Here is a 12,856-nt window from a genome sequence, read left to right as displayed (position 1 = left end):
GAAGAGTGGCCAGAAAAAAGTAATTACTTAGTGATAAAAAAAAAGAAGACATGATTTGAGTTTGCCAAAAGGCATGTGGGAGACTCCCCAAATGTATGGAGGAAGGTGCTCTGGTCAGATGAGACTAAAATTGAACTTTTTGGCCACAAAGGAAAACTTTATGTCTGGCGCAAACCCAACACATCCCATCACCCCAAGAACACCATCCCCACAGTGAAATATGGTGGTGGAAGCATCAAGCTGTGGGGATGTTTTTCAGCAGCAGGGACTGGGAAACTGATTCGAGTCGAGGGAAAGATGGATGGCGCTAAATACAGGGATATTCTTGAGCAAAACCTGTTTCAGTCTGCCTGTGATTTGAGACTGGGACGGAGGTTCACCTTCCAGCAGGACAATGACCCGAAGCATAACCATAAGTGGTTTAAGGGGAAACTTTTAAATGTGTTGGAATGGCCTAGTCAAATCCCAGATCTCCATCCAATTGAGAATCTGTGGCCAGACTTGAAGATTGCTGTTCACAAGTGGAAACCATCCAACATGAAGGAGCTGGAGCAGTTTTGCCTTGAGGAATGGGCAAAAATCCCAGGGGCAAGATGTGGCAAGCTCATAGAGACTTATCCAAAGCGACTTGCAACTGTACTTGACGCAAAAGGTGGGGGGTGAATAGTTATGGACGCTGAAGTTTTCTGTTATGTTGTCCTAAATGTTGTTAGATTCGCAATATAAAAAAAAAAAAACAACACAACTTCACAGTTGTAGGCATGTTCTGTGAATGAAATGATGCACACCTTCAAACAATCCATTTTATTTCCAGGTTGTGAGGCAACAAAACATGAACAATGCAAAGGGGGGTGAATACTTTTGCAAGGCACTGTAAATCTGGTGAGAGCCCACCCTTTCTTTTAGCTTTGATGTGAAGATTGCTATATTTTATTGAATGTTTAGTCTATTTTTGTATATGGTCTTTGGTGAGGTTTTTCACCTGGATTTTATCAACATTTTTGTTTGTCTTGGTCTCATGTTATTACATTTGTTAATGCACTATAGAAGCACTTTCTCTATAATTCTTTGCATATAAAAAACTGAGAGAACAGAGTGGAATAATTGAAATATCCATGTGCATACTCCAAGGAGGGATCTCCCCCACCAGACATCCATAAGTTTTATTGTCTGCCCATTTGACAGACCACACCTTCTAGTAGGCGCACTACAGGGGCGGATTGGCCGTAAACTTCAGCGGGAACTTTCCCGATGGGCCGACGGCTCAGGTGGCTGCTGGCTGTACATTTAGTTTTTTTATACATATCTATATTAAACTTTTTTCACCGGCCCTGATTGCCACTTCCGGGTACAGCGGCAGCCGCGGGGCGGGCCATAACAGAGCAGGGGGAGGCGGTCCGGCCAGAGTACAGGAGGAGAATGAGGGTGGCCCCCGCCCCGCCTCTCTCCCTCCCACCCTCCCCCTCTTACCTCATCCACTTACCTCCTCCTCTCTGCTTGATGCCGCGGCTTTGACGTCACAATCCAGTGACCAGCCGCAGCGGCGGCGAACACCCGAAGAGACGGAGGACCTGGCCTGCTACTGCCTGCTGTGCTGGTACCGATCACAACAGGATCGGTGACTGGGTGAGTCACTCAAACATTCCCTCTCTCTTCTCCGTCTCTCTCACTCTGCTCCCTGTCTCGTTCTCAGACTGCTCTACACTGATGTAGTATAAGGGGAAATCTGGTAAAACCCCATAAAATGCTGTTTTCGTGAGTTTTACTGCATTCCCCATATGTACAAAGCACCGGTATGCGATGCATTCTAAAGCTTTGTCCCGATGGGTAACGCCATCTTCAGGCGGCGTTACCCATTAGAAGCCTATGGGCTTCTTAGTGAGATGTTTCACCTTGGGAGGGATCCCTCCCAAGGTGAAACATCTCGCTAAGAAGCCCAATAGGATCCCTCCCATCACCCCCCCACAGTCCGCATCCTTCTGGACATGCGCAGAAAAAGGGCAGAGGGAATTCTGGGTGTTAAACCCGGAAGTCCCTCTGTCCGGAACCATCTCAAAGGACAGCTCTTATCGGGAGAGCTGTCCTTTGATTACCACAGTATGTACCTAGAGTATCACAACCACGGTGTGTACGGGATGTGCCGCATCGCGAATGCAATGCTAATACATCCCACCCCTTGTCTCTCATTGTTCTCCCTGTCTCTCTCCATACTCACCTTTCAGACCTCCAGCATCTCATGGTAATAAAAACAATAAAGTTAATTTCGGGACTTGAACACTATTAAACAAATGACGTATATAAAAGACAATATATAAGGCTGCAGCAGCAGATATCAAACTCTGTGTGCGTTTGAATTAGGGAAGATCATACAAAAAGAAAAATCTGCGCTGTCACTATATATGTGCATGAACATGGGGAGACCTGTACATGTACAATAGTGCCTGAGTGCCAGTGCCGCCAGGGTCCTTTATACGCTCCAGGCGGCACTGCAGCAGCGATACTGACTGTAGGGTGCCATTCCAAAAACAGCATGCCCTTAGCCTTCCCCACCCGCAGGCCCCAGTGTCCCGCGGGTGGGAAAAGTTGTGGTGACCGTTCACTGCCGGGTGAATAAATGTGCGCACGGCATCTATTCGCCGTGAGGGTAGAGGTTGGGGAAAGCCGAGGACCCTCGTAAGTGCTGGGCATGCCCCCAAGCGTGACGAATTGGAGGACATGCCCTCTCCCATCCAGCCACGCCACTTCGGCGAGCGCAGAGACTCCCAATGCCCCCCCCTTCCCCAGTGCCCTGCCATTCCCACAGCCTAGCGGGAATACTATATTAAGCGACTTCTCAGTTTCACATTTTTGTCACTTACCCACATGTGAGCTTATTACTGTAGTTTTCCAGTGTAACTTGTAGTTTACTGTGGGAAAGCTGGAAGTGGAATTAACTCCAAAACATTTTGATATGTTGTAGAAGAAAAGAATATGGTGAATTGCTTCTTTCTCAAGTGCTATATTTAAACCACTCGCCAATCCTGGTATTACATTCACTGAGATACGGAGATATGTTTCTTCAATATGGAATCTCATTGAATCTTTGCACCATTGCAGGAGAGGTTGAGAGATAAATAATTTGGGACAGTGGAATAATATTTTGTAATTGTTTTTGGTGGCCCTTTTTAACAACCTGTCAGTCGTATCCTAACCCTTCCCCTCTCCCAAGCCTAACCCTTCCTTCCCGGTGCCTAAACCTAACCCATAACCCTGCCCCCAACCCCGCTACTTACCTTCTGGATGCCGGCGCCAGGATTCTGACAGGTGTCAGGATTCCGGCGCCGGCATCCCATGTGTCGGGATACTAAACGTATCCTAACTGAGCTAGAGAGTTGGGCAAGGTCTAATTTTAAATCTATTTTTATGGACTTGATATGATATGATATATAACTGCAGTATGTTTCAATAAAAATGAAAAAGGAAACATTTTCAAAATCAAACTTTTGATTTGCTTGAACAGCCAATTTTTTTAAACTTTTGAAAAAAATCTCAAAAATTGTTCACACTGATGTTAATCCCCATGTTTTATTTTGGGATCATCTGCTACAAGAGGTTTTAATTTGGTCTGTTAGTTCTCATTTTCATTATTTTAACAATCTAGGCCTGTTCATTACTTTTAATATATCTCCTTAAACAGTCCCTTTGATGCATACTTGCCAACTCTCCCTGATTGTCAGGGAGACTCCCTTCAATAGTAGCAATCTCCGAGACCCCCTGAAATAATAGCAATCTCTCGGACTCCCTGAAGATGTCCAGCAATCTCCCTGATTGTGCCTTAAACCCATTATGTAGCTGTTACATACTTGGGGAAAAATAAATCGAAGACATCTACATTCAAATGGGACCATCAGTGCCATTTCCCTGCATTGGTTATAAGGCACATGATCCTTATGGCTACATGTAATTTCATATAAGGTTTCTCGTGGCCACTTATATGGAACCAAGTCATACAATGGTTCACCAATAATTTCCTGTAGCGCCATGAGAGGGTTCACAACATGGGTTTGTTCTCTTCTTTCAGGAATTAAATTTCCACTTCTTTTATCTAGAGAGAACTCAGAACCACAACAAAAAACACCATCATAGTGTAGATGTATGAAATAATTTCTCCTTTAAATTATACTGTATATGTAGTGCGCCAGGGGCGGATTGGGAATTTAAAGTGGCCCTGGCAAATCCAGCTAAAGTGGCCCTATCTGCGCGCGCCATAGGTGAGCGCCGAAAACGGGTGAGTGGTTTTGTGACAAGGGGTGTGGCTTTGTGTTTGCGAGCCATTCTTCCCCAGTTTTGTCATGCTGGGGGCATGCCCACTGCACTGGGAGCTGATGGGCATGCTCCCAGTCCCTCTCTCCAGTGAAAAAAACAGAGCGAGCATGTGAATGAGCATTTTCTTACCTGTATGATTGCTCTGCAATGGGGAACCTCTGAAGAAACTAATCCTTTCTGGACAGGCAACATCTTAAGTCGGTATTCACTACTCACGCAGGAGATCACATAGTCTGGAAGCCACCTGTTTATGTAGGAATAAAGCCAATGTCATCAACATGTAGTGGCTGTAAAGTCAATGTTGAATTAAGGAAGAGGAGGGTACCATGAGATGCTACAAAAACAAAAATCTGCGCTGTCACTATATATATATGTCAATAAGATCAATAGTGAATAAAGTGGTAAATTATAAATATTTTAATCAAACAAATTAAAATAATAAACACACATTAATGCATACAATAGACACAGTATTACAGACAGGATGATTTTCCTTGCAAATAAAAGTGACAATGTCACTAAAAGGCAATATTGATACACAAGTTGCATAAAAACAACTGTAGGCACAATAAATGGAGTGTACAATCTGTTACTACTCCTTATTATGCTATAGTCACACTCCTGTGATATGGCTTAAGTATTCACTTTCTATTTAGGAATAAACAGTGACCTGTTAGTATATTCGGTCTCAGACTGTCTGCCACGCATGTAATATAATCCTGGAAGGCTCAATATATAGTCCTGTATAGATGATCGTTATCGATATAGAATATACTTGGAGGTAGCTCTCATATTCAAATCCAAGTTGATCTGAGAAATAAACGATGATCACTAATATGAATACACCGTGCACAGCCTCTGTACAAATGAAGTGTAGACCAAGTCACTGCAAAATGATTACTTTGAAGAACTTCACGGCATAAAAAAACGTGGTATTAGATAGTACTCACAGTCCGTGGAACCAGCAGACTTGGGGGCCCCCCTAATGGTATAAATATTCTTACCACCGGGTCCAGATTAGAAGAATAGATATGCGCACAACCAGATCGAATGCTGCTTTTAAATTAACGGTGAAGCCGCTAGGTCCCAGACCATCGCATGTGGCTGTTAAATCCTCAATGTGAGCGTCCGTGGTGAGTGTGTCAGTTGACACCGGCAACGGAAATAGTACTCGTGTGCACAGCCAGATCATGTGCCGCCGACAGAGGTGAAGCCGCTGGGTCCGAAGCACAGGAGAGGAACTTACGGATCCTTAGTGAGGATGTCCGTGATACATGTGTCAACTGACAACAGCAACAGTGTATCAATCAGCTAAGTCCCGCCTAACGCGTTTCGTCACGTGACCTGTGACTTTTTCAAAGGTAAGTCTGCTGGTTCCACGGACTGTGAGTACTATCTAATACCACGGCTTTCTATGCCGTGAAGTTCTTCAAAGTAATCATTTTGCAGTGACTTGGTCTACACTTCATTTGTACAGAGGCTGTGCACGGTGTATTCATATTAGTGATCATCGTTTATTTCTCAGATCAACTTGGATTTGAATATGAGAGCTACCTCCAAGTATATTCTATATCGATAACAATCATCTATACAGGACTATATATTGAGCCTTCCAGGATTATATTACATGCGTGGCAGACAGTCTGAGACCGAATATACTAACAGGTCACTGTTTATTCCTAAATAGAAAGTAAATACTTAAGCCATATCACAGGAGTGTGACTATAGCATAATAAGGAGTAGTAACAGATTGTACACTCCATTTATTGTGCCTACAGTTGTTTTTATGCAACTTGTGTATCAATATTGCCTTTTAGTGACATTGTCACTTTTATTTGCAAGGAAAATCATCCTGTCTGTAATACTGTGTCTATTGCATGCATTAATGTGCGTTCATTATTTTAATTTGTTTGATTAAAATATTTATAATTTACCACTTTATTCACTATTGATCTTATTGACATATATATATAGTGACAGCGCAGATTTTTGTTTTTGTAGCATCTCATGGTACCCTCCTCTTCCTTAATTCAACATTGACTTTACAGCCACTACATGTTGATGACATTGGCTTTATTCCTACATAAACAGGTGGCTTCCAGACTATGTGATCTCCTGCGTGAGTAGTGAATACCGACTTAAGATGTTGCCTGTCCAGAAAGGATTAGTTTCTTCAGAGGTTCCCCATTGCAGAGCAATCATACAGGTAAAAAAATGCTCATTCACATGCTCGCTCTGTTTTTTCACTGGAGAGAGGGACTGTGAGCATGCCCATCAGCTCCCAGTGCAGTGGGCATGCCCCCAGCATGACAAAACTGGGGAAGAATGGCTCGCAAACACAAAGCCACACCCCTTGTCACAAAACCACTCACCCGTTTTCGGCGCTCACCTATGGCGCGCGCAGATAGGGCCACTTTAGCTGGATTTGCCAGGGCCACTTTAAATTCCCAATCCGCCCCTGGCGCACTACATATACAGTATAATTTAAAGGAGAAATTATTTCATACATCTACACTATGATGGTGTTTTCTGTTGTGGTTCTGAGTTCTCTCTAGATAAAAGAAGTGGAAATTTAATTCCTGAAAGAAGAGAACATACCCATGTTGTGAACCCTCTCATGGCACTACAGGAAATTATTGGTGAACCATTGTATGACTTGGTTCCATATAAGTGGCCACGAGAAACCTTATATGAAATTACATGTAGCCATAAGGATCATGTGCCTTATAACCAATGCAGGGAAATGGCACTAATGGTCCCATTTGAATGTAGATGTCTCCGATTTATTTTTCCCCAAGTATGTAACAGCAACATAATGAGTGTAAAGGCACAATCAGGGAGATTGCTGGACATCTTCAGGGAGTCCGAGAGATTGCTATTATTTCAGGGGATTTTGAAGATTGCTACTATTTAAGGGAGTCTCCCTGACAATCAGGGAGATTTGGCAAGTATGCATCAAAGGGACTGTTTAAGGAGATATATTAAAAGTAATGAACAGGCCTAGATTGTTAAAATAATGAAAATGAGAACTAACAGACCAAATTAAAACCTCTTGTAGCAGATGATCCCAAAATAAAACATGGGGATTTATTAACATCAGTGTGAACAGTTTTTGAGATTTTTTTCAAAAGTTTAAAAAAATTGGCTGTTCAAGCAAATCAAAAGTTTGATTTTGAAAATGTTTCCTTTTTCATTTTTATTGAAACATACTGCAGTTATATATCATATCAAAGTCCATAAAAATAGATTTAAAATTAGACCTTGCCCAACTCTCTAGCTCAGTTAGGATACGTTTAGTATCCCGACACATGGGATGCCGGCGCCGGAATCCTGACACCTGTCAGAATCCTGGCGTTGGCATCCAGAAGGTAAGTAGCTGGGTTGGGGGCAGGGTTATGGGTTAGGTTTAGGCACCGGGAAGGAAGGGTTAGGCTTGGGAGAGGGGAAGGGTTAGGATACCGACTGACAGGTTGTTAAAAAGGGCCACCAAAAACAATTACAAAATATTATTCCACTGTCCCAAATTATTTATCTCTCAACCTCTCCTGCAATGGTGCAAAGATTCAATGAGATTCCATATTGAAGAAACATATCTCCGTATCTCAGTGAATGTAATACCAGGATTGGCGAGTGGTTTAAATATAGCACTTGAGAAAGAAGCAATTCACCATATTCTTTTCTTCTACAACATATCAAAATGTTTTGGAATTAATTCCACTTCCAGCCTTCCCACAGTAAACTACAAGTTACACTGGAAAACTACAGTAGTAAGCTCACATGTGGGTAAGTGACAAAAATGTGAAATTGAGAAGTCACTTAATATAGTATTCCCGCTAGGTTGTGGGAATGGGGAAGGGGGGGCGATGGGAGTCTCTGCGCGCCGAAGTGGCGTGGCTGGATGGGAGAGGGCGTGTCCTCCAATTCGTCACGCTTGTGGGCATGCCCAGCACTTACGAGGGTCCTCGGCTTCCCCCAACCTCTACCCTCACGGCGAATAGATGCCGTGCGCACATTTATTCACCCGGCAGTGATCGGTCACCACAACTTTTCCCACCCGCGGGACACTGGGGCCTGCGGGTGGGGAAGGCTAAGAGCATGCCGTTTTTGGAATGGCACCCTACAGCCAGTATCGCTGCTGCAGTGCCGCCTGGAGCGTATAAATGACCCTGGCGGCACTGGCATTCAGGCACTATTGTACATGTACAGGTCTCCTCATGTTCATGCACATGGCCTGCCCCATGTTCCAGGTGACTTCTAAAATGCTCATACACAGATCTCTGTGAAAATGGCCGCTGCATCATGTTCCTGATGATTTGTGCTCTGCCAAAGTGAGACTCCAGATAGGCGAGTATAATACATGGGTGCAGTGTGGGAGGGACCAGTGTGCTCACACCCTGCATCAATTATAGATACGCCACTGCCTAGTTTTGCCATATGCATCACTGGATTCGCAACACTGCACTGTCCAGTGTGATGAGAGATGTATGTACTACAACAATACTATGATATACTCTTTGGGGGTCTCATCAGACTCTTTTACATTAAACTATCTGCTTGTGTCACATGTTGAAAGCTGCAGTCAACTAATCATAAACTAAAAGTAGCATATTACTTCTATTTACATAGTACAAAGCCAGACCATGGGCATTATCTACTGTACACACAGACAGACATCACTAGCATTTAATACATTGAAATTTTGTCAAACATTTTACACAGTTATTAGTACAATACATAAGTGTACCTGAAAGTTCACATTAAAATAAGAGGATAGGCGTTACCTCTGAGGATGTATGAAGTCCCTCCATATAGACCAGGTATGGGGAACCTCAGGACCGGGGGCCGTATAAGGCCCCCGGAATTATTTGGTCTGGCCCTCTCTTTCTGTTAGCCTCATCTGGCTAGCAGGGTACCTAGAATGGCACCCTGCAGCCAGAATCTATGCATCAGTGCCGCCTGGAGCATCCTTGGGATGCTTCAGACAGTCACACTGCTGCCCTTACAGCTCCCAGGAGCATCCTCAGGATGCTCCGGGCATTGAAGTAATCACCAGCGATTGTGGCCCCGCCACGTGCAACGTCACATAGAGGGGGCGTGGTCTGCACCAGGCCGCAAATAATGTTATATATATATATATATCAAAATGGCCCTCGGCAGAAAAAAAGTTCCCCACCCCAGATAGAGACCCATTCTCTAGTATGTTACAATATGTCAGTTATGATTCAAGTCATCTATATTATGACTATTACTAATTAGTTAATCTGTCTGTTTTTATCAAAATCAAATAAATGCATAAATAGTGGATTGTTCATACTACTGTTCTAATTCTTTTTTACCACATAAAACACCATAAATATAATACATTTTCCAAAAATTGAGCAACCTTATTATACTTAATAAAATGTATCAATTAAAAAAATTATAATTTGTGTTTCTATGGATATGGACGCTGAAACATGTTGCCACACATTTTACTTCATTATAAGCCCTAATTTCCGGGGGTCTTTGGAAGATATTTTTTAACTTGTCCCTGTCTTACTCTTATAGAGGGGGTATGTATAAATATTAGTGCAGCAATAGTACAGACACATTTCCTAAAAAAAATCTTACATGTGTGCACAAAACTTTCAAAAATGTTCCTCTATTTCCATTGATTTGGTGCCAAAACACAATAAAAAAACAACTTTGCAGTCATTCTGCATCAGTGTAGCACCTGGTCCTGTAGTGATACTGTATGTGTGCCTATTGTATGCCTTGTAGTGTCACACATCTGCATCCTGTCATATTGCTCATATATTGTCATTTTAAGCCATGCCCTCTGGACCACAATGATCTGCCAACCAGATACAAAAGTTGTAATTGAGGAGAAGAAAAAGACACGTTTACAAACAGAACAGATGCATGTGATGTGTAACAGATTTTTTCCAAGCTGACACTGCAACAGTTTGTACGTACAAATATACTCTATTGTTAGTACACATTTTCTATTGGTGTAAAATTATCTTTGTCTCTGAGATAGATATAGAGAAAAAATATATTATATCTGCTGCTGTTACATTTAAGGTATCTACTATATATGATTGTTAGGTGAATAACTTCTGAACACAGAAAACATGATTTGCACAAATTACAGGATCACTTTACACATACCCAATGATTTTAGTAGTTTAGTAAGCTTTTTATTTTGAATAATCACAAAACTATGCACCAAGAGCTTGCTATACCTCGCATAAAACTTGTTAAAACTTGCAGAGTTACTGTAACTTGTGTGATTTAAATTGTACAGTGTTCAAAAAAAAATCCGTTCAGCAGTTGTTTCCATTACTGCATTCTGTGACTAGAACCCAGGCAGTGAGTGTTTCTAATAAAGCGTTCCCAGGGCTGAGCCTGAGCACCATGGTACCAGTACAGATGAGACCTGCCAGTAATCAGCCTGTGCTAGGTCTATGGCTTTATACGGGGATAGAAGACTGGGCACACTTGCCAACCTTAACGCCACCTTACAGAAACAAACAAATAAATAGGAGAACCAAATCTGTGTAGTGAGTTCTTGCACAATAAAAGAAAAGTTTTAAATAAATAATACTCTGGAATTAAGATCTTTGTGAATTAAAGTGTCCACACCCTTAAGACAGTGTCATAGTGCACACATACGAAGCATACATGCATAGATAGACTAAAGGCAAGCCCACTAGAAATAAAGTATAAATAAATACAAATAAAAATGTGTTATGCCAGTGCCACCCACCTTTGCCTTCAGAACTGTAGAGAGAATGTGTTGGAAGAACGAGCGTAAAGCAGAAGACAATGCAAGTAATCCCAATCACAGGCTCCTCCATTGCAGTTACACTGCAGCTTCGCCGGCTGAGCACAGGAATCCAGCGTTGTGCTTCTCTGAGCTCTAGGCTACAGCAGCCGTGTCACTCACTGGGAAGGAGCAGAGAATAAGAACTCCAGCTGTACACACCAGTAACCAGTTCATCTGAAGTTGAGATGTAATCTAACGTGGGATTGGTTTTTCTGCAAAGTGCATGATTGGCTGTTAGGAAACATCGCTGGATAGGCCTTTAGTACTCTCCTCTCCAGTGTAGTATGTGGCACTGAGCACTGGCTGTGGCTGCCACTTATCACTGTACTGTACTCTCATCATTATGCACAGCCCTAAAGTTATCGGATGTACACCTTTTGTGCTGACTTTTGTTCCCAGAAATTCGTATACATTCTCTAAATGTGAATTACGATTGCCTGCAGGGATAACAGTAATCATTGAGTTGTTCATCAGTCTCCTTATGTACTAATAGCAAACAAACAGACTAATAGCCTCACAAGCTAAAAGTAGATGTGTATCTAGCCCAACTATTTCCCTTACATAACAGTGCTATTAAAGTGTGGCAACATGTTCACAGCATTTACCACAAAAAAAAATGACCTCAATATGGGACATATTTAATCACAATCCACATTTTTAATGCAGATGTGATAAATATTTTATGCGCAAATTCGCCATGTGAAAATGAATTTCCTGGAGATGGTGTAACCTATCGGGGCCAAGGTCCGGAATTAAAACCTATAGGTGCTGCATTTCTGGACAGAAATGGAGGCACCACGGCAGATACAGTATCTCCGATTTTTGCTGCGGTCCCTCGATAGTACATCTGGGGAATCCTTAAAATAATATCCGTTGAAGGGAAATATGGCGCAAATATTTAATGATAAATACTGTAGGCCCCTATATACGGTGACGGCTGAAGGCATGGGAAAGCAGGGCCGTCGCCAGGAGCGCCAATGCCTGAAGGGCGCTGCCCTGCCTGTACAAAGGTACTCACCACTGCACCAGCCGACTCCGTAAAATCCGCTGGCAATATTGGTATACGCTCAGGCGGTGAGAGCAGGAGAGGCAAGGGGCGCTGGGTGCAGCACAGGGCGGCGCTGGGTGCAGAGAAGCCAATCGCCGGCCCTGCCTATATATAACATGGAACAGAGAAGAAAGTGGGCAGATATGATAGAATCTAAAAATCAAAGAGGATCTGTGGTGTAACAAGAGGGTGTGAGTGGGGCACCGTGTCCTGTGTGCCATGACAGGCCCGGCAGAGGGGAGCGCCACTGGCCAGAGTAATGTACAGTGTGGGGATGTGTTCCACACTGTAGCAGCTAGGCTGGAAGTCCTGCAGTCCGGTGAGATGTACAGGTGCTGGGACAGTGTGTCTGTTCGCAGCGCCAGTCAAAAAGCAATGGTGGGTGACAATTGAAGAGCTGCGGAAAACTAAATTTGGCACTGGCCGCGAGCCAATCACAGCTCTCGGACCGGCAGCCAATAGAAAGCAGCTGCAGCAAGCCAATAGAAAGCTGCTGCAGCAAGCCAATCACAGCTCACAGCGTCATGGCTGTCCCCGCCCACAGCGTATTATGTCAGACGCCACTGGGCAGAAGAGCCAGTTTGGCGGTGGCGGGCGAAGGACAAGGACGTTGCACAAAGAGCTCCAGCGGCGACAGAAGAGGCCAGGCTCAAGTGTAGAGCTCTGGTGGGATGCTGCTGGCAAGGACAAGCCAG

At 43.3% G+C, this 12,856-nt stretch overlaps 1 protein-coding gene across 1 annotated transcript in view; it reads right to left on the bottom strand.

Moving 5' to 3' along the window:
- The window catches only part of LOC148539621 (A disintegrin and metalloproteinase with thrombospondin motifs 2-like), a 975,120-nt gene extending 963,847 nt beyond the window's left edge, over nucleotides 1-11,273 (bottom strand). Inside the window, exon 1 of the mRNA XM_088451253.1 lies at nucleotides 11,054-11,273. Coding sequence (XP_088307379.1) covers nucleotides 11,054-11,144 — 91 coding nt within the window. The 5' untranslated portion in view covers nucleotides 11,145-11,273. The remainder of the gene's footprint in view (nucleotides 1-11,053) is intronic.
- Between the last annotated feature and the right edge of the window lie 1,583 nt (nucleotides 11,274-12,856).

This window comes from Taudactylus pleione, unplaced genomic scaffold (genome assembly GCF_031769625.1).
Source record: "Taudactylus pleione unplaced genomic scaffold, aTauple2 ptg000025l, whole genome shotgun sequence".
NCBI lineage: Eukaryota > Metazoa > Chordata > Amphibia > Anura > Myobatrachidae > Taudactylus > Taudactylus pleione.
Note: the sequence above shows the minus strand (reverse complement) of the source record. Positions and strands in the feature narration are given on the sequence as shown.